Source organism: Schistocerca cancellata, chromosome 5, assembly GCF_023864275.1.
Source record: "Schistocerca cancellata isolate TAMUIC-IGC-003103 chromosome 5, iqSchCanc2.1, whole genome shotgun sequence".
Lineage (NCBI taxonomy): Eukaryota > Metazoa > Arthropoda > Insecta > Orthoptera > Acrididae > Schistocerca > Schistocerca cancellata.
This window is the reverse complement of record NC_064630.1, coordinates 614,764,863-614,786,286: the sequence shown is the minus strand read 5'-3', so window position 1 is coordinate 614,786,286 and position 21,424 is coordinate 614,764,863. Positions and strand designations below refer to the sequence as shown.

At 43.2% G+C, this 21,424-nt stretch overlaps 1 protein-coding gene across 2 annotated transcripts in view; it reads right to left on the bottom strand.

Annotated features, from left to right (window-relative positions):
- Positions 1-21,138, bottom strand: part of LOC126188092 (retinol-binding protein pinta-like) — a 102,056-nt gene extending 80,918 nt beyond the window's left edge. The window contains exons 1-3 of one of the 2 annotated variants that reach the window (XM_049929551.1): positions 21,014-21,118; positions 17,188-17,371; positions 9,329-9,491 (exon numbers count right to left, since the gene is read on the bottom strand). In XM_049929551.1, the coding sequence (XP_049785508.1) occupies positions 9,329-9,491; positions 17,188-17,232 (208 nt within the window). In that variant the 5' untranslated portion in view covers positions 17,233-17,371; positions 21,014-21,118. Of the gene's footprint in view, positions 1-9,328; positions 9,492-17,187; positions 17,372-21,013 lie in introns of both variants that reach the window. The other variant, XM_049929552.1, reaches the window with a different exon arrangement.
- Positions 21,139-21,424: the final 286 nt, after the last annotated feature.

The following is a 21,424-nucleotide window of genomic DNA, read 5'->3' as shown; positions in this document are numbered from 1 at the left end:
TACGGCCCTACCAGGCGTTAATCCAGTCCCGTCGGGATTATGGGGGCCTGGCTTATGGCTCAGCATCCCCATCTGCGTTGCAGGTGCTGGACCCAATCCTCCACAGTGGGATACGCCTTGCCACTGGTGCCTTCTGGACTAGCCCTGTGGACAGCATACTTGTGGAGAAGGATGTTCCTCCACTGCGGTTACGGCGCAAACGTTTGCTGGCCGCTTATGCTGCCCATGTTTTTAGCATGCCCGGGCATCCTAACTATCGTCTACTGTTCCCACAGTCGCACGTCCATCTTCCAGAACGTCGGCCCCGGGGTGGATGTATGATCGCGGTCCGCGTCAGAGAGCTTCTCTCCGGGCTTGGGGCTTTACCTCTTCCGCCTCCTTTCCGGGCACCTCTGCGTGCACCCCCGTGGTTTGTGCTTCGCCCTCGCCTTCGGCTGGGATTGGCACATGGCCAGAAGGACTCACTCCCTCCGGAGGCCTTCCGCCGCCGCTTTCTTTCCATCCTCGCAACGTATCAGGGCTCTGGCATTGCTTACACTGACGGCTCGATGGTTGCTGGTCATGTCGGTTATACTGTGACTCTAGGGGACCACTGCAGCTGGCTGCAGCGTTATCACTGCTGAGCTGGTCGCCATCTTTCATGACCGAGTATATCCGCTCCTGTTCAGGTGAGTCCTTCGTTATCTGTAGCGATTCCCTGAGCGGTTTACGAGCTATCGACCAGTGTTTCCCTCGTTCTCGTCTGGTGATGGCTATCCAGGAGTCCTTGCATTCTCTTGCCTGTTGCGGCCACTCTGTGGTCTTTGTTTGGACCCCAGGCCATGTTGGGATACCTGGCAATGAACATGTCGACCACCTGGCGAAAGCGGACACCAGTAAACCATCTCTGGACATTGGCCTCCCGGAGACTGATTTGCGACCAGTCCTCCGCCGAAAAGTTTTTGCGCTTTGAGATGCTGAGTGGCGCGATCTAACCACGTCCATTAAACTCCGTGCCATCAAGGAGACGACGACTGTGTGGCGGTCATCCATGCGAGCCAATCGCAGAGACTTAGTTGTCCTTTGTCAGCTCCGCATTGGCCACTCCCGGCTGACGTACAGTTACTTACTGCGCTGGGAGGACACTCCTCTCTGTCGCTGCGGGGCGACTTTGACAGTGGCCCACATTTTGTTCGCCTGCCCCCTTTTACCTGTGGTCAGGCAGACCTTTGCACTGCCTGATACGCTCTGTGCACTTTTACATGATGACACTGCCATGGCAGGCTTAGTTTTGCGTTTTATTCGGGCAGGGGGCTTTTATCATTTGCTCTAAGTGTCTATTTTTATTTAGTATTGAGTCTGGCTTCTGGCCTAGAGTTTTAGCCTGAGTTTTTAATATGTTTTTCGGTGGTTGGCTTTTCCTTTTTTTCTCTATGGTCGGCCAACCACCATCACACTCTGTGTGATTTCAATTCCTTTTATCTGGTCTTTGTCTAAGTTTCTCTTGTTCTGTGTCGTCTGTGATCTAGTCTGTTGGATGTTTCTTTATTCTCTGAGGGTGTTTTTAGTATTTGGAAAAAGGGACCGTTGACCGTAGCAGTCTGGCCCCTTTAATCCCACAAACCAACCAACCTATCCGCTGGGAAAGCTTGAAGAGTCACAAATCTTTATTAGTTCGTCATTTTGTCTGTTTCCTGTCTTTAATTTAGTGCTTTAAAATTCGTGGAGGTATGTTTCGTCTATACAACTAATTGAAGGCAGTTTGTTTATTACCATACGCGTTTCTCTTCTTTTATTTGTGAAGCATCTTCAGGGGCCCGTAATACATGCGTCTTTGTATACATATAATAAAAAAGTATTATGTGATAGTTAGATTATCTTGCTCTGTTACATTTTGTTGTGTTTTCTTCTTGTTTTTTAGGTTACAATCAACTTTTGTAGCGCAAATTTCGTGATGCGAAATTACCGTTCGGTGTTACGATTTACAGTGCAATTAACTCATGCGTGTGGTCCTGGAGATGAATTCGTTAGTTTCCATGCTCCAGTGGGCCGATGTCCGACGTTCTTTTACCCACATTTGACTCAACACAGCACATATATCACCTGCACGTTTCATTTTGTGATGAACGAATGTGTATTTTTGGTGTTTACTGTTGCAAACGTCGTTGTGTACTTATTTACCGTCTTTTGTTGGTGTTATGTGTTGTTTAATTATTTTACTAAAAGAAAAAAGAAAAATTAAACCACTCACAAAACACAAACAAAAGACGGCAGATAAACCCACAACGACGTTTGGCAACAGTACACATCGAGATCACACAAGTGTTGATCCCAAAACGGAAAGTGCAAGTGATATATGCGATTTGTTGAATCAAATGTGGATGAAAGAACGCCGGAAATCGAATTGAGACGGCAGGGTAGAGCCGCGCTGCGGTCGCGGGCGGCCACCACGTTATCTCTAACGCGGAAGATCGCGTCGTTTCAGTGGCATGTCGATGGCGCTGCCGGCAGTCGAAGTCTGGACCGACGGTGAGGAGCAGGGGTGAGGTGTTGCCTGCTCGGCCTGCACAAACGGGCAGAGGTCCCTCCTTCGCGGTCCGGTGGCGACAGAATTCATAGCGACGATTCCCCAGCTAACACACAGCAGGCGCCGAAGGTGGCGTATTCCCCTGGGCTGGCACTTAAATGCTGGTTCTCGGCGCTGAATTCGCGGAAGGGCTGCGTTGGGTGCCACTGCGAACCATCTGGAACGGGGCAAATATCGGGCTTTGGCGATGTCGTCGACGACAAGGAAGTGAGTCGAGCTGGAATGCCTTCTCGATGGCTGGCGCCTGGGTGTGGTTCTGACACCTAGGACGGTGTCACAGAAGTCCTGCTGCTGCCGAGGGGTGCTGCTCAAGCAGGGACGATGGCATGGACTGGTACGAGACTAATCAGGAAAGAGCGTGGTGTCCCACTGCTGCCTAGTCCACAAAGAGTCGTTTCTTGTGGCCTGATTTCGTCACTCGTTCTGCGACGACACGGAAGCTCATCACGCACTTCAGTGACAAGAACTTGCTATCTGGTCGCAGCCTCGTTGCATTTCTGGGCTTCAACTTCTGCTCCAAGTTCTCCTACAGTTTTGTCCCGTTGCAGAACGAAAAATGAAAATGGATCTTGCAAAAAATTCCGCTTCAAACACTACAGTTGCATGAAACATTGCTTATCAACCAACCTGCCCTCGTAACTGGAGACACTTGGAATGGAATTAGGCACGTTCCTTACCAAATTGTCAAAATAACAATATCGGATATTTCCCCATTTCTGCACAACGGCCTCCGTAATACCCTGTAAGGTCTCTGGTGGGACAACAGTGGGACAAGATGTTTGCAGATCGCTAACTTTAGCACTGCCCTTTGCGGAAAAAAGAAATGAAATATCGTGTGGCTCGAGCCTCCAGTCGAGTAGATCGGTCGCCTCATGCAAGTCATTTTAGTTGACGCCACTTCGACGATTTGCGTGTCGATGGGGATGAGATAATGATGAAGACTACACAATACCCAATCCCTAATCGGAGAAAATATCCGAGCCAGCCGGGAATCGAACACGGGCCCTTTTGCATTGCATTCCGCGGTACTGACCGCTCAGTTATCGACGCGGACGCCCAATGCGGGAAACATGGAGGCCATCCATCCGACTGACTGACTATGTTCCACTAGGAACGTGTTCACAGATTTTGCCGATGGCAGCGTGCACTATCGTCCATCAGCGTGAATCTCGCTCCAATACGTTTACTAAATGGAGCAACAATGCCTGCAGGATGTAGTCCCAACAAATCACACCAGTCATCTTCTCATGTATTGCCGCAAGGGGTTAATCTAAAACACGCAGAAAATAGCATGGCTACACAAACACAGTAGCACATCACTATATTTTTTTACTATTCATTTTTTGAAGTATAGTTTATTATGGATACTTTCATACTACTTTACTTATTGTATGTTACAGCATGTTTTAAGCAATTATTGTCGCTGTCTGCGACATATTTTCTGTGGGCTTTTTTTCTGTTGCCGTTTTTTACTTAGCGAACATCGTGTCATCTGCAACCATGTGAGTGTCTGTTAGTAAATAAATACTAAAAGTTGAACTTCATATGTCAGCAATATATACTTGGATTTGTGGTAGTGTTTTGGAAACCAGTTATTTGGTGCGTACTGAGCTGTTACTTAGCTATTCGTATACTTACTTTCGTTGGATGGTATGTAGCTCCTTTTATACACAGAAAAACAGAACTTTCAGACTTTGTTTGTGATACAGAATATTACGCCATCTCGCTGTTGGCGTGTGTCGCGAGAGCTGCAGCGCATGTGGCGAGAAAGGATATGAAAACTGTTGCGCGAATTCGTACAGAAAAGATACACATACACAAACAACAGATGCCTCAAAAACACAGTAGACATAATAGAGAAAATTAGGAGTGTCAGCATCCCCCCAACAGCAAGACTGGTATCTTTTGACATAACATCCATGTACACAAACATACCCACAGAAGAAACTATAAACATAATAGAGCAACAGCTAAAATGCAAGAAATTCCCAGATGAACAAATAATTGAAATCTCATCCATTCTTAGGCTAATCACAGAACAAAACTACTTCACTTTCAACAACAACTTCTACTTGCGACAAGAGGGGGTCCCCCATCAGTGGAACCTTAGCCAACATTTTCTTGGACCATGTAGAGGACACAATATTCAATAACATTGTAAAACAAGGAGGGTACAATGTAATCTACTGGTACCGATATGTGGGTGACATAATCAGTCTTGTAGATGAAACACATAACGGGATAGAAGAGCTACACAGTAACATCAACGCAATATACCCACAAATCCACTTCACAATGGAAATAGAAAACAACAAGAAACTAAATTTCTTGGACCTTACAATCACAAGAAACAACCACCAACATGAATTCTCCATCTACAGAAAACCCACATCCACAAGCATTGTTATCCACAGCTCATCCGACCACCCGACAGTGCATAAATATGCCAGTTTTACACACATGTCCGCAGGATAAACACCTCTTAAGCCAGAAAACTACACACACGAACTAAATACCATCAAACAAATTGCTTTTGAAAACGACTACAAAACATACATCATAAACAAGCTCAACAACAAGGTAAAACGGAAACATGCAGTACACACAGACAACACAGCAGACGACACCACATTAGAAAAAAAGAGAGGTATGGTACACACTAACATACAATAACAAAATATCACAGAGAATAGGAAACATCTTGAAAAAGCAACGAATACCAGTAAGATTCAGAACAAACAATACAGTTCAGAAAAGACTAATACCACTCAGAAATACCTGAGACAAATTCAGTAACGCTGGAATATATCAACTCACTTGCAACTCCTGTCAGGCCCAATACATAGGACAAACATGTACAAACTTCCGAACGAGGTACACAGAGCACATAAGAGCTCTGAAGAGTGACAGCACACATTCAACTTTCGCAGAACATCGAATGAACAAAAACCATAACCCCACTAATATCGAAAACGGTCTACACACTCTGAGAAAGAGCAACAGTCTATACCGACAACTAACAAAAGAGGAAAATTACTACATACAAAAACCTATAGCCGGCCGGAGTGGCCGTGCGGTTCTAGGCGCTTCAGTTTGGAACCGCGGGACCGCTACGGTCGCAGGTTCGAATCCTGCCTCGGGCATGGATGTGTGTGATGTCCGTAGGTTAGTTAGGTTTAAGTAGTTCTAAGTTCTAGGGGACTGATGGCCTCAGATGTTAAGTCCCATAGTGCTCAGAGCCATTTGAACCATTTGAACAAAAACCTATAGTCGAAGAGAAAAATGTAATAAACGAAAACACTACACTTTGCAACAACACACTTGTTACAGCTCTGAGAGAACTAACCAAGGACACAGAACAGAAAGCACACATACGCAAAAGAACCACTTCCCCATCACACACAGAGACATAAACAATGAACAGAAGTCGTCGTAATTCGCGCTACAGTTTTCATAGCCTTTCTCGCCACATGCGATACATCTCTCACGATACACGCCACTAACTAGATGGCGTAATATTCTGCATCAGAAACAAAGTGTGAAATTTTGGTTTTCTGTGTACAAAAGCAGCTACATACCATCCAACGACCGTGTCTACACGAATAGCTAACAAGGGAACTTCCCCATAGCACCCCCCTCAGATTTAGTTTTAAGTTGGCACGGTGGATAGGCCTTGAAAAACTGAACACACATCAATCGAGAAAACAAGAAGAAGTCGTGTGGAACTATGAAAAAGTAAGCAAAATATACAAACTGAGTGGTTGATGCGCAACATAATTAACATCAAGGACGCTGTGAGCTCAGGAGCTCCGTGGTCACGTTGGTAGCGTGAGCAACTGCGGACCGAGAAGTCCTGCGTTCAATTTTTCCTTTGAGTGAAAACTTTAATTTTTTATTTTCAGTTTATGTGAGAAACTCTTATGTTTTCATCACTTTCTTGGGAGTGATTATCACATCCATAAGAAAACCTAAATCGGGCAAGGTAGAAGAATGTTTTTACCCATTCGCCAAGTCTACAAGTTAGGTGGGTCGACAACATATTTCTGTCATGTGACGCACATGCCGCCACCAGTGTCGTATGGAATATATCAGACGTGTTTCCTGTGGAGGAATCGGTTGACCTATGACCTTGCGATCAAATGTTTTCGGTTCCCATTAGAGAGGCACGTCCTTTCGTCTACTAATCGCGCGGTTTTGCGGTGCGGTCGCAAAACAAAGACACTAAACTTATTACAGTGAACAGAGACGTCAATGATCGAACGGACAGATCATAACTTTGCGAAAATAAAAAAAGTAAATGTTTCACTCGAGGAAAGACTTGAACCAATGACCTCAATTTCCGCAGTTGCTCACGCTAACCACGGGACCACGGTGCTCTTGAGCTCATTTAACCCTTTATGTTGCATATCTTGCGCATGGACTACTCAGTTTGTATATTTTGCTTATTATTTCATAGTTCCACACAACTTCTTCCTGTTTTTTTCGATCGATCTGTGTTCAGTTTTTCAAGGCCTATCCACCGTGCCCGCTTATAACTAAATCTGAGGGGGGTGCGATGGGGAGGTTCCCTTGTAAGTAACAGCTCAGTACACAACAAATAACTGGTTTCCACAACACTACCACAAACCCAAGTATATATTGCTGGCATAGGAAGTTCATTTCTTAGTATTTGTTTACTAAAAGCAGCTCACATGGTTGCAGATGACATGATGTTCGCTAAGTAAGAAACGGTAACAGAAAAAAACGCACAGACAATATGTCGCTGACAGCGACATTAATTGCTTACAACTTGCTGTAACATACAATAAATAAGGTAATATGAAAGTACCCATAGTAAACTACATTTCAAAAACGAATAGTAAAAAAATGTAATAATTTGCTACTGTGTTTGTGTAACCATGCTATTTTCTGCATGTTTTACATTTAAAAAACCTCACTGATGATGGTGATATTTGTGGCCGAAACTAGATTGGGAGAATAAAGAAATAAACGAATAACAAGGTGTTTTGCATCAAGGCGGAGTGAATTTCTGATATTACTGTTTTAATACAGTAAGGGTGCAAAAGTTTTCTCGTCGTCCCCAGACATTAATATCAGTAAGGTTACAGTGCACAGGTACGGGTCTCATCAGGAAAGAGCGTTGCTTCCCATTGCTGCCTAGTCTACAAAGAGTCGTTTCGTTCCCATGCGACACGAGGCATCTTTCGAGCCCGATTTACAGGAGGAGCCTTGACAGGTTCTCTGGCAAGTAATCCCAGCTCATGGAAGCGATTTCCTCTCATTTTTGTCGACGCCTGTTCTTCTGTAGTGTTTGTAACTGCCACCACAGACATGTGGCATAGCTATTGTATGCAAATATGTGTTCTGCATACCTGCTGAATTTCCACCGTCGCCACTTCGGTGAAGATCCATAACTGATTCTGTCGCTAGGAACTTGTACCAGATTCTAAAGTCATCACTTTGACACTTAGCAACATTCGCTTCTCCATTCTATGCTCCATTATAGTGACTAAATGGAACCTCTGATCATACGTTATTGTTCTGAAGTGCTGCAATCCTCACACTCGACACGGTTACCATAGACTGCATTACAGATGACCGCCTTGCGGTAAAAACAGAGCCGGTTTTATCTAGAATTACAATACAAACAAACCAATGTACTGATAACAGCCTGTATTTCTAGATCTCAACGTTCAGTATTAATGTTTAGGCAGTATGCATCATTTATTTTGACACTGTATTATAAAACAGCAACTCACAGATGCAGAAACCCTATTTTGAACTACATAAAATTCTTATGAAAAGACGTACCCTCTGGCGACAATTTACCGGTTATCTACTGCAGATGAAAGAAGAAGAAATTTCAGAAATGTAGGAAATAAAGACGGGTCTGGAATAAGTTGAAAGATTCAAAGGTTATGAGTATCAAAGTGAGCAATGGATAATGTTATTGACGGAAGTAGGGGAGGGAATTACAGTACGAATGGATAATTTTGCGAGACAGAATGAGGCAAACGTCCCAGGTTGGAGTTCCAGCCAGCACACAGTTTTACTCGGGAAAGGGGTGTTAAATTTCAGTACATATGAAGGTTATCAGATTTTACGGACCGAGCGGGCTGGCGCGGTGGTTAGCACACTCGACTCGCATTCGGGAGGACGACGGTTCAATCCCGTCTCCGGCCATCCTGATTTAGGTTTTCCGTGATTTCCCTAAATCGTTTCAGGCAAATGCCGGGATGCTTCCTTTGAAAGGGCACGGCCGATTTCCTTCCCAATCCTTCCTTAACCCGAGCTTGCGCTCCGTCTCTAATGACCTCGTTGTCGACGGGACGTTAAATACTAACCACCACCACCAGATTTTACGATCGCCAAAGAGTATCACTTTTGGTACTGAAATGAACATCTCGATTACACATTCTTTTTACTTGCTTGTGAGCGATTTATGATATTACTGCATATGGCCAGGACTCACTCACAGAAAATGAGCGAGATTTGTTGCGGCATGTTGCATGTTGCTTCAGCTGGAATTGGCTGAATCTGGATCAGTATCTGGCACAGTTCAGGAGCCTCTTCGTCACCGAGCTCAGATTATTATTAAGGTTAGAGCCAATGTTACACGCAGTTGCCGTCATGTAGCTAGAAAGTTACTAACATTTTTTTCGCTGAGCATACAATTTCTATTTTGAAACTGTCACACTGTGCAGCAGAACAGCTTTACTAATTGTTAGCACGGTACGAGCGCACTATAGGAATGGTCCTCACCTATGTTATTCGGTAGGTGGGGTTGCATCTCGAGCCACTCACGTAGCTTCTTCACTGCGAACTCAGTGTCCTCTTCAGTGAGGCCTAGGCGCTTCTTGATGAATGCAATCTCCTTTGGAGTGGCAGGCTGGAAGTTGTAGTTGGTGCTCATCGTGGAGTAAATCTTGAAAACAGAAATGACGGTTATACAACGCAAGCAGAAGACGTTAATAACTAGTAAGCACATTAGAAAAAGGAATTTACGCCCCGCAGCTCTTATATATTTGAAAAATGTCACATTAGTGCCTTGAATTGCTGGTATAATACTTCTTTTACACAACCAGTTCCAGTCGGCCGGCCATCATCCGCTTCATAAAAATATTCACGATGTCATGTTAGGCGAAATGTAATTATATTACAACAAATCCTACCATGAACGATGCTTTTTTTTGAATCTTCACTGTGCTATTGGCTTTAAAAGGCATTTATTCATAACACACAAGTTAAAACACGAAAAGAACTAAACGCGAAAGTTCTTTAACCACCAATACATGTTTCCCCTCATTTTATTAAAACAAATTGTAACAGTAACTCCGTGTTTTCGACAGAACCCCTGTGTACTGGTGCCTAGAAACAGCATTTAGTCAGAGGTTGTAAGTTACAAAAAGAAAATCTCAGCAGATACGGTCGTCAACTGAAAGTGTCGTATACAATATGGCGTCTCGCAAATTCCGCTTGTGAGGTAGAAATTTTTCATTCCTCTTACTGATTCTCCTTTGCCAATAAAACGATTCCTTTTAATTTTACTGAGATCAGCAAAGCAATAAAAATCTCGCAGAATGCAATGTTCATCTACCTATAATAAATTAATATCTTTTTTAATTTTCATTCTCTTATGGTTATATAATGAGAAGTACCATAGTCGTCCTCTTCTTTCTTCCTGTTTGAGCCACCGAACTAGAAATGTCATGTACTACAATTGTTATATGTTTTAGTGTGAAATATTCATCAGTATTACCATAAATATGTCCTTATTTGGTACTAAGATTCTCGCTCCCATTATCTATAAACGATTAAATCTTTTATAAAAATTCAAACTATTTAAATACATTAAAAACTATCGGTTTGTTGACACGATAATCGCATGCAGTAAAGCACGGTACAATTTATGTATTTCAACATTTGTACGTCTGGCCTGCAATGTATGTCCTTAAGAAAGTCTTAACCAGTTTTATTAATACTATGTAAGTCATTTCCTGTCACTAAAACTAACATAATCACACTTTCATCTACATCTACATTTATACTCTGAAAGCCACCCAACGGTGTGTGGCGGAGGGCACTTTACGTGCCACTGTCATTACCTCCCTTTCCTGTTCCAGTCGCGTATGGTTCGCGGGAAGAACTACCGCCGGAAACCCTCCGTGAGTGCTGGAATCTCTCTAATTTTACATTCGTCATCTCCTCAGGAGGTATAAGTAGAGGGAAGCAATGTAATCGACACCTCATCCAGAAACGCACCCTCTCGAAACCTGGTCAGCAAGCTACACCGCGATGCAGAGCGCCTCTCTTGCAGATTGTGCCACTTAAGTTTGCTAAACATCTCCGTAACGCTATCACGCTTACCAGATAACCCTGTGACGAAACGCGCCGCCCTTCTTTGGATCTCCTCTATCTCCTCTGTCAACCTGGCCTGGTACTGATACCACACTGATGTGCAATACTCAAATATAGGTCGAACGAGTGTTTTGTAAGCCTTCTCCTTTGATGATGAACTACATTTTCTAAGGACTCTCCCAATGAATCTCAACCTGGCACCCGACTTACCAACAGTTAATTTTATATGATCATTCCACTTCAAATTGTTCCGTACGCATACTCCCAGATATTTTACAGAAGTAACTGCTAACAGTGTTTGTTCCGCTATCATATAATCATACAATAGAGGATCCTTCTTTCTATGTATTTGCAATACATTACATTTGTCTATGTTAAGGGTCAGTTGCCACTCCCTGCACCAAGTGCCTATCCGCTGCAGATCTTCCTGCATTTCGCTGCAATTTTCTAATGCTGCACCGTCTCTGTATACTACACTATCAACCGCAAAAAGCCGCATAGAACCACCGACACTATCTACTAGGTCATTTATATATATATTGTGAAAAGCAATGGTCCCATAACACTCCCCTGTGTCACGCCAGAGGTTACTTTAACGTCTGTAGACGTCTCTCCATTAAGAACAACATGCTGTGATCTGACTGCTAAAAACTCTTCAATCCAGCCACACAGCTGGTCTGATATTCCGTAGGCTCTTACTTTGTTTATCAGGCGACAGTGCGGAACTGTATCGAACGCCTTCCGGAAGTCAAGGAAAATGGCATCTACCTGGGAGCTTGTATCCAATATTTTCTGGGTCTCATGAACAAATAAAGCGAGTTGGTCTCACACGATCTCTGTTTCCGGAATCCATGTTGATTCCTACAGAGTAGATTCTGGGTTTCCAGAAATGACATAATACGCGAGCAAAAAACATGTTCTAAAATTCTACAACAGATCGATGTAAGAGATATCGGCCTATAGTTTTGTGCATTTGCTCGACGACCCTTCTTGAAAACTGGAACTACCTGTGCCCTTTTCCAATCATTTGGAACCTTACGTTCCTCTAGAAAATTGCGGTACACGGCTGTTAGAAGGGAGGCAAGTTCTTTCGCGTACTCTGTGTAGAATCGAATTGGTATTCTGTCAGGTCCAGTGGACTTTCCTCTGTTAAGGAACGACGACTTCTGGCGCTGGAGTACGTATCTGCGTAGTGAGAAAAGCGTTCCATAGGGCGAAATCAGTGAGGCATCAAGGGAAGGCATTTTACAAGATACATCACACAGTAAATATATCCGCATTTGCGAATATGAACAACCATCAGTTGTAAAATGGAATGACGACAACGTGCAAAGCACATTTGGACATGTATGCAAATCAAAAGAAACTTTGCGTCGTAATTCACAGTAACACAGGCACTGCAATATCGTACACAATACACCATTTCTGAATCCTGTGTCTCTATATGTTTCCATTATTTTCTTGCTGTTGTCATTGAGATGCACCTTCCTTGGTTAACATTTCACACTATTACTTGAAGATTGTAGGCTTATAGAAAGCTTTTGACAATCTTGACTGGAATACTCTCTTTCAAATTCTGAAGGTGGCAGGGGTAAAATACAGGGAGCGAAAGGCTATTTGCAATTTGTACAGAAACCAGAAGGCAGTTATAAGAGTCGAGGGACATGAAAGGGATGCAATGGTTGGGAATGGAGTGAGACAGTGTTGTAGCCCATCCCCATGTTATTCAATCTGTATACCGAGCAAGCAGTAAAGGAAACAAATGAAAAATTCGGAGTTGGTATTAAAATCCATGGAGAAGAAATAAAAACTTTGAGTTTCGTCGATGACATTGTAATTCTGTCAGAGACAGCAAAGAACTGGGAAGAGCAGTTGAACGGAATGGGCAGTGTCTTGAAAGGAGGATATAAGATGAACATCAACAAAAGCAAAACAATGGTAATGGAATGTAGTCGAATTAAGTCGGGTGATGCTGAGGGAATTAGATTAGAAAATGAGACAATTAAAGTAGTAAAGGAGTTTTGCTATTTGGGGAGCAAAATAACTGATGATGGTCGAAGTAGAGAGGATATAAAATGTAACTGGCAATGGCAAGGAAAGCGTTTCTGAAGAAGAGAAATTTGTTAACATCGAGTATAGATTTAAGTGCCAGGAAGTCGTTTCTGAAAGTATTTGTTTGGAGTGTTGCCATGTATGGAAGTGAAACATGGACGATAAATAGTTTAGACAAGAAGAGAATAGAAGCTTTCGAAATGTTGTGGTACAGAAGAATGCTGAAGTTTAGATGGGTAGATCACATAACTAATGATGAGGTATTGAATAGAATTGGGGAGAAGAGAAGTTAGTGGCACAACTTGACTAGAAGAAGGGATCGGTTGGTAGGACATGTTTTGAGGCGTCAAGGGATCACTACTTTAGTACTGGAGCGCAGCGTGGAGGGTAAAAACGTAGAGGGAGACGAAGAGATGGATACACTAAGCAGATTCAGAAGGTTGTAGGCTGCAGTAGGTACTGGGAGATGAAGAAGCTTGCACAGGATAGATTAGCATGGAGAGCTGCATCGAACCAGTCGAGCGATGTCGTTATCCAGAAGGAAGTCATTCACAAGATGTGCACGATGGGGACGCGAATTTCCGTCCATGAAGAGGAATGCCTCACCAATATGCTGCCGATATGGTTGCGCTATCGATCGAAGGATGGCATGCACGTATTGTATAGCCGTTTCGGCGCCTTCCGTGATCACCAGCGGCGTATGTCAGGCCCACATAATGACACCCCAAAACAGCAGGAAACATCCACCTTGCAGCACTCACTGGACAGTGTGTCTAAGGCGTTCAGCCTTATCGGGTTACCTCCAAACACGTATCCGACGATTGTCTGGTTGAAGGCATGTGCGACACTCATTGGTGAAGAGCCAATCCTGAGCGGTCCATTCGGCATGCTGTTGGGACCATCTGTACCGCGCTGCATGGTGTCGTCGTTGCAAAGATTGACCTCGCCATGAACGTCGGGAGTGAAGTTGTGCATCATGCAGCCTGTTGCGCACATTTTGAGTCGTAGCACGACGTCCTGTGGCTGCACGAAAAACACTATTCAACATGGCAGCGTTGCTGTCAGGATTCCTCCGAACCACAATCCGTAGGTAGTGGTCATCACTGCAGTAGTAGCCCTTGGGCGGCCTGAGCGAGGCATGTCATCGACAGTTCCTGTCTCTCTGTGTCTCCTCCATGTCCGAACGCCTTGGTTCACTTCCGAGACGGCTGGACACTTCCTTGTTGAGAGTCCTTCCTGCTACAAAATAACAAAGCGGACGCGATCGAACCGCGGTATTGACCGTCTAGGCATAGTTGAACTACTGACAATACGAGCCGTGTACCTCCTTCCTGATGGAATGATCGGCTGTCGGACCGCCTGCGTCTAATAGGCACTGCTCATGCATGGTTGTTTACATCTTTGGGCGGGTTTAGTGACATCTCTTAACGGTCAAAGGGACTGTGTCTGTGATACAATATCGACAGTCAACGTCTATCTTTATGACTTCTCGGAACCGGGGTGATGCAAAACTTATTTTGATCTGTGTATTTATTGCTTTTATTAGTAATCAGTCTCTTCGTTAAGTTATGGGTGTTTTCCTGTATATTTGGTAATACAGTGTGAAAGAAAAATCATTCCTTTGCTGGAAATTGAAGAGAAAAGTAGCCGCTGAATACGTAAGTTTAATTTTGCACATTGAGTTGTCGGCTATAAAAAAACAAAAGGTGGCGCCCAAATGAAATACGAAAGCATTTCGTTTTTGTCCTGGATCCTTCGAAATTCAAAATTATGACATGAAAATGCCTCTAAGTCTATACAAAGAGATGTTCTGAAAAATTGTTTGTAAAAAGATTTGACTTTATGTAAAATTATGTGTTATCAAATCCTACCTTCCCTGATGAAGAGAAGAAACGATTTTAACATAAACTACCTTATCGTCGCAAATAAACAAACGATATCTTACTTCACACAAATTTCCCTGTACCATCTTAAGAATAGCCGTAACAGACTGCAAAGTTCCATTAAAACTCCAAAAACAGCAAAACTTTTACTGGTAGTCCGTCAAAGTCGTTCGTAGAGTTACGCGAACGCTATGAAAGATGCAAATTACAGCTACTGAGGAACAGTTTTGGAGCCACAGAATTGCATCTACATCTACATAGACACTCGCAAGCCACCGTACGGTGCGTGGCGGAGGGTAACTTTTAACACAACTGGTCAAAAAATTGTTAAAATGGCTCTGAGCACTATGGGACTTAACTGCTGAGGTCATCAGTCACCTAGAACTTAGAACTACTTAAACCTAACTAACCTAAGGACATTACACACATCCATGCCCGAGGGAGGATTTTAACCTGCGACCGTAGCGGTCGTGCGGGTCCAGACTGTAGCGCTTAGAATCGCTCGGCCACGCCGCCGGCACAACTGGTCATTTCCTTTCCTGTTCCATTCGCAGACAGAGCGTGGGAAAAATGAGTGTCTGTGCCTCCGTATGAGCCCTGGTTTCTCACATCTTATCTTCATGGTCCTTAGGCTATATGTATGTTGGTGGCAGCAGGATCGTTGTGCAGTCGGCTTCAGATGCCGGTGACTGAATCTTATCAGGTGGCTGTCCCAAGCCTTGCTTAAACACACATGTGGGCGATGAATATCATATCTGTAAGAGGTTTTAAATAGTCTTCCAACTGATGACGCGAATTAATTGCAAAAAATGGTTCAAATGGCTCTGAGCACTATGGGACTTAACATCTGAGGTCATCAGTTCCCTAGAACGTAGAATTAAACCTAACTAACCTAAGGACACCACACACATCCATGCCCGAGGCAGGATTCGAACCTGCGACCGTAGCAGCAGCGCGGTTCCGAACTGAAGCGCCTAGAACCGCTCGGCCACTCCAGCCGGCAATGAATTGCAACTTACGTATAAATGAGTTTCTGGTGGTTCACAATAAATTCAGTTCAAATAAAATTTGGAAATCAACCAAGATTCTGGTGAGAACACTGATATTTAGTGCTTCTCCAACTTACTAGGCGCACGACTAAAGACCTAGTTGTTTCGAAAAATCTAGACCACCGTCTACTCGCTATTGCAGACTAAAATGAATTAGATTTATTCATGAATCAGCTGATGTTACTTTGTAAGTAGGCTGTTTATGTTTTCTTTATGTAAGTAGGCTGTTTAGGTTCTTAGATTGGTAACGCCGCCGCCACGTAGCGCTCTCTGTATGAAAATCACTGGCTGTGCTGTGTGCAGTCTGTGGCTAGTTTGCATTGTTGCATTGTTGTCTACCATTGTTGTCATGAACTGCTATAGCTGGATGTGAACAGCGCGTAGCGTTGCGCAGTTGGAGGTGAGCCGCCAGCAGTGGTGGATGTGGGGAGAGAGATGGCGGAGTTTTGAAAAATGTCATGAACTGCTGTATATATTATGAATCTTGAGGTAAATACATTGTTTGTTCTCTATTAGAATCTTTCATTTGCTAAGACTATCAGTAGTTAGTGCCTTCCGTAGTTTGTATCTTTTATTTAGCTGGCAGTAGTGGCACTCGCTGTATTGCAGTAGTTCGAGCAACGAAGATTTTTGTGAGGTAAGTGATTTCTGAAAGGTATAGTTTAATGTTACTCAGGGCCATTCTTTTGCAGGGATCTTTAATAGTCAGATTGCGTTGCGCTAAAAACATTGTGTGTCAGTTTAAGCACAGTCTTGTATAATTTGTTCTAAGGGGACGTTTCAACTTTTGAAGAGATTGGTTGTATCAACAGACAAACTGTAACATTACAAGAAACAAAAATTGCAAGAACAGGGGAGGATGTATCCCTAAAACACACTTTGGTGATGTCGTAGACTATATGATCAGCAATGTAGGAACAAAGACAGCTTCGACAATGAGATGGTACTTTTGCAAGGCTACCTCAAAGATTTCAATGACTTGTCGAAAACAAATGTAGTGAATACATAAGATCTTCAGTCGGTCTGCCTATGCTCCATACCCGAGGTAGGCTTTTCGAATTTTTGTAGCATTTGTCCTATATGATAAACATCAAGAAGTGACACATCCTTTCAAAAGAGGAAAATAAATTCGTTCAAAAGAGGAAAACGTCACACAAGGAACGTTTAGAAAAAAATAAAAAATGTGTGTGAAATCTTATGGGACTTAACTGCTAAGGTCATCAGTCCATAAGTTTACACACTACTTAACCTAAATCATCCTAAGGACAAACACACACACCCATGCCCGAGAGAGGACTCCACCGCGACCAGCTGCACAGTCCATGACTGCAGCGCCCAGACCGCTCGGCTAATCCCGTGCGGCTGGAACGTTTATATATCAGTTGGGATTAACTGTAGATGTTCCCAAGCAACGCTAAGAAAATAGCAATGTTGGAAATACCAGCAGATGTTTTTTGCAGACCCTGAAACATCATCAGAAATAACAAGTGTACATGTGCAGCTCATCTATCGATTGAGGGTTATTCTAGAAGCTATTTCCAGTTGACGTAATATAGACATAGACAAATATTTTGCTTATACTGTTGAAACAGCAAGATTGTATCCTGTTATATGTCTCCCACTGTACAGAAGATTTTGGTACATGGCCCAGTTGTCATTGAACGTGTCCTCTTACGCACAGGCAGTTTATCAGAAGAAGTATGGTTATCACACGGGACTCGCAGTTCAAATGGTTCAAATGGCTCTGAGCACTATGGGACTTAACTTCTGAGATAATCAGTCCCCTAGAACTTAGAACTACTTAAACCTAATTAACCTAAGGACATCACACACATCCATGCCCGAGGCAGGATTCGAACCTGCGACCGCAGCGGTCGTGTGGTTCCAGACTGTAGCGCCTAGAACCGCTTGGCCACTCCGGCCGGCAGGGACTCGCAGTCGGGAGGACGACGCTTCAGATCCGCGTCCGGCCACCCTGATACCGATTTTCCGTGATTTTCCCTAATCGAATCAGGCAAATGATGGGAATGTTTCTTTGACAAGGTATGGCCAACTTCCTTCCTCATTCTTCCCTAGCCCGATGCGGCCGATGACTTCGCTGTTTTTTCCCTTTCCCCAAATCAACCAACCAATCAACCAATCATAAGAAGCAGCCGAGGCCCGTAATAAGCACTTTGGCAAGAAAATCTCATGAGAAGGATGCAATCTGGACGTAATGAACAGGCTACTACTGACATCCGATCCACTATTAACAGGTATGAGGCCTAAACCAAAGAAAATCAATAACCCTCCGTTATAAAAAAACATTACATTTACGGCTCTCAAGCGAAGAATGGATTAGGCAGATTCCTTAGGCGGAAAATGATGGTGAAGAAGAGTCTCCAATAGAAATAGACTAGTCGTATGAACAAGACTGCGTGGCATCATCTGAATAACACATAGTATTCCATCTAAGAAGTAAGGAATCTAACAAGAATACCATAATTTGGTTTCATTTTATAAAGTATGTAAATACTTTTTTATTACTCTACAAATATGGCCTCTAGGGTCAGACAGAAAATACCAAACACTAATTTAGACCAACTTTTTACATTAAATACCCCTATGTGGGGAGTCAACCTGAATGGATCTCATTGAGGAACAGAGCGAGCTGAGTTTCACATCATCTCAGTTTGCAGAATCTATGTTTATTTTTGTACAGATATTCGTTATCAAAGACGTCATAATTCTTGAGTATTAAAACATGGTCCAAAATTCTACAACAGACTGGCGATATTGATCTACGACCCATTTTCAGAACAGGAATGGCTTACTTTTCTTCCAATCGCCACCGGTAGGTACCTTTGCTGCTCCAGCGATCTACGACAAACGGCTGCTAGAACGGGAGCAAGTTCTTTCGCACAATCCCTGTAGATTATTATAGGTATCTCATCTGGTTCTGATGCCTTTCCACTACTAAGCGATTGTAGTTGCTTTTATATTCCGCTATTGATTATCTCAGTATCTGCCATTTCGACTTTCGTATGATGATTCAAAGGAGGGACCGTATTACGATCTTCCACGGTGGAACAACTTCGGAAAATCAAATTCAGTATCTCGGCTCACTGTCTGATTTCTTCCATTCCGGTAGCAATATGACGACTGAGTGAATGAACAGATGATTTTGAACCTTTTACTAAGTTTACGTAAGACAAAAAGGTCTTAGTGTTTTTACTCGCATCAGTTGACAAAATTTTACTTTCACGTCGTCGAATGCCTCTCTGATGGCTCTCCTTATGCTCATTTTCGCTTCCTTCAGCTTTTGCTGTAACCTAGGTTTTGACTTGTCTGGAATTTGTGATGAAGCTATCTTTGTTTACACAGCAGTTTTCTAACACGGCTAGTAAACAACAGTGGATCTTTCCCATTCCTTAATGCATTGTTCGGAACAAAATTGTCTGAGGCATATTGAATGATACTTCTGATTTTTTTCGGTATGCGTCCCTAAATTGTGCAATCAACTGTTCAAGATTTGGTTTGTAATACCAAAGTTCTTCTAAGACTATAACAGCAGCTGCGTAGTTTATTTTGTTGCCATAAAAGGTGATGGCGAGCTCATCAATACGCTGTTGGGTAGTAGGAACCAGGAATGCAAGACGTAGCTCGTCGGGATAATTCCTTATATGGTCCCAGTTGGCGTAAAAAAATTCCAACGCAGACATGAGCTGTAAACAATAAACTTTATTCAAAACGTGACCGTACCCTTCCTTTTACAAAATGTCATATATACACGATTTCTTACATTAAAGGTTACATATTTAACCTCGCTTTGAACAACATCATCTTTAGAAGGTTCATCTCCAGCAATTTGAACGCCAATATAAAAATCTTGATCTTCAAAAATTTTCTTATTAGCCCTATCATCTAATGTTAATCTCTCAATCCTTACATTAATTCTATATACATACGTTACAATCTTATTAATAATTACTGCAGCATATTTATTAGAGAAAAACTTAAATTCATCAGATATATCGTAATGTTCAAGTCTACTAAAGTTCTTTGCAAGATCGTCACATTTCTCTTGGGACCCCATCTTGCCGTACTCGAACCTACATCCATCTGCTTGAGTAAATTCGGTACGCCACCTACACATACGACCAAAATAAGGCCTAGTCAGTGCTGGGCGACGACGGCGTATCCAACGCCTCGGGCGTGCACGGCGAGCCTTCATCATCGTCCTCACTCGACGATACATATATGGCCTCCGCCTCCTGATCCACATCCGACGTGTCCGACGCCACCTCCTGTTTAATATTCATACAATGAACAATATGGCAAACGGCAGGAACAACTTGCAGACGTGAAATCAGTGCTTCGTCTCCTATATTAAATTCATTGGAAACAAATATGACAAGGCCCCGATGTGTAATAACCATTCCTGGTTTATTCTTAACATTGACAGTAACGGGACGTCCTTCAACAATACGCTTTAATGTAGAAGCATATGGACGCCAACGTAACCAGTCAAATTCTTCAAATACAATTACTTTATGTACGCGTGCATCGTAGCCACCAAATCCGAATTCGGAACAGAAAGGCATATATACATTCTGTTTGCGTGATAACACTTTTTCAATTAGTGTGGACTTGCCAATATTTGTATCCCCATACAAATACAATTGTCGTTTCCTTACCGCTTTGGACCGAAAGGCCTCATTGTACCACCGTACCACGTGACCCGCCCAGCCATTATAAATTAAATGACACTCCGTAAGGGCACGTACAACACACTTCTTTGCCTGAAAAGATTCGAAATATTTTTTCTATAAATCGTACACGGGACCAATTATTGACTAAAAAAGGGTCTGTATAATCAATGTACTGTGTACGTTCAGCCCAACGACGTAAACGAACATTAAATGAAAGAGCCGACTCGTTGCAATTACATATCGGATCTGCATCTGACTTCGTAATGTAGGCCAACGCACTTTTACGACTACGGCATTTTTGTACATCGAAAACACCATTTATAGACCCAAACATAAATTCAAGACCAGATCTAACTTCGGCAAGAAGTTTGCGATCAGAAAGTTTGAGATAAGCATGAATATGAGTGCTGTTACCGTTTGCAAATAATTCTTCAGCAACGCAATATTCGAGAACGTTCCAAATGGCTAGAACGGTGTCGATAAAATGTCGCTTCCCTCCAACAGAGAAAGAGTCGACTGTGATTAGAAAACATTCGCTGCGCCTTTTATACGGTCCTCTAGCGCCAGTGGCGGGAGCGTCTGGAACGTGTCCAAGCCTGTCCGGCACGTCTGAACCTGCAGGCCGCGAAGCGGATGACCCTGAAGCTCCGAGTAGCTGCGCTGGCAAGCGCGACAACGGCAGATCCCAGCCGTCGTCATGTTCAAGTTGTGAAGTCTCCGACGATCGCCAAGGCTCCTCTGAAGCAGTAGAACTGTTATGTTCGCTGGCTTCGGACGATTGGGTCTATAAATGGTGTTTTCGATGTACAAAAATGCCGTAGTCGT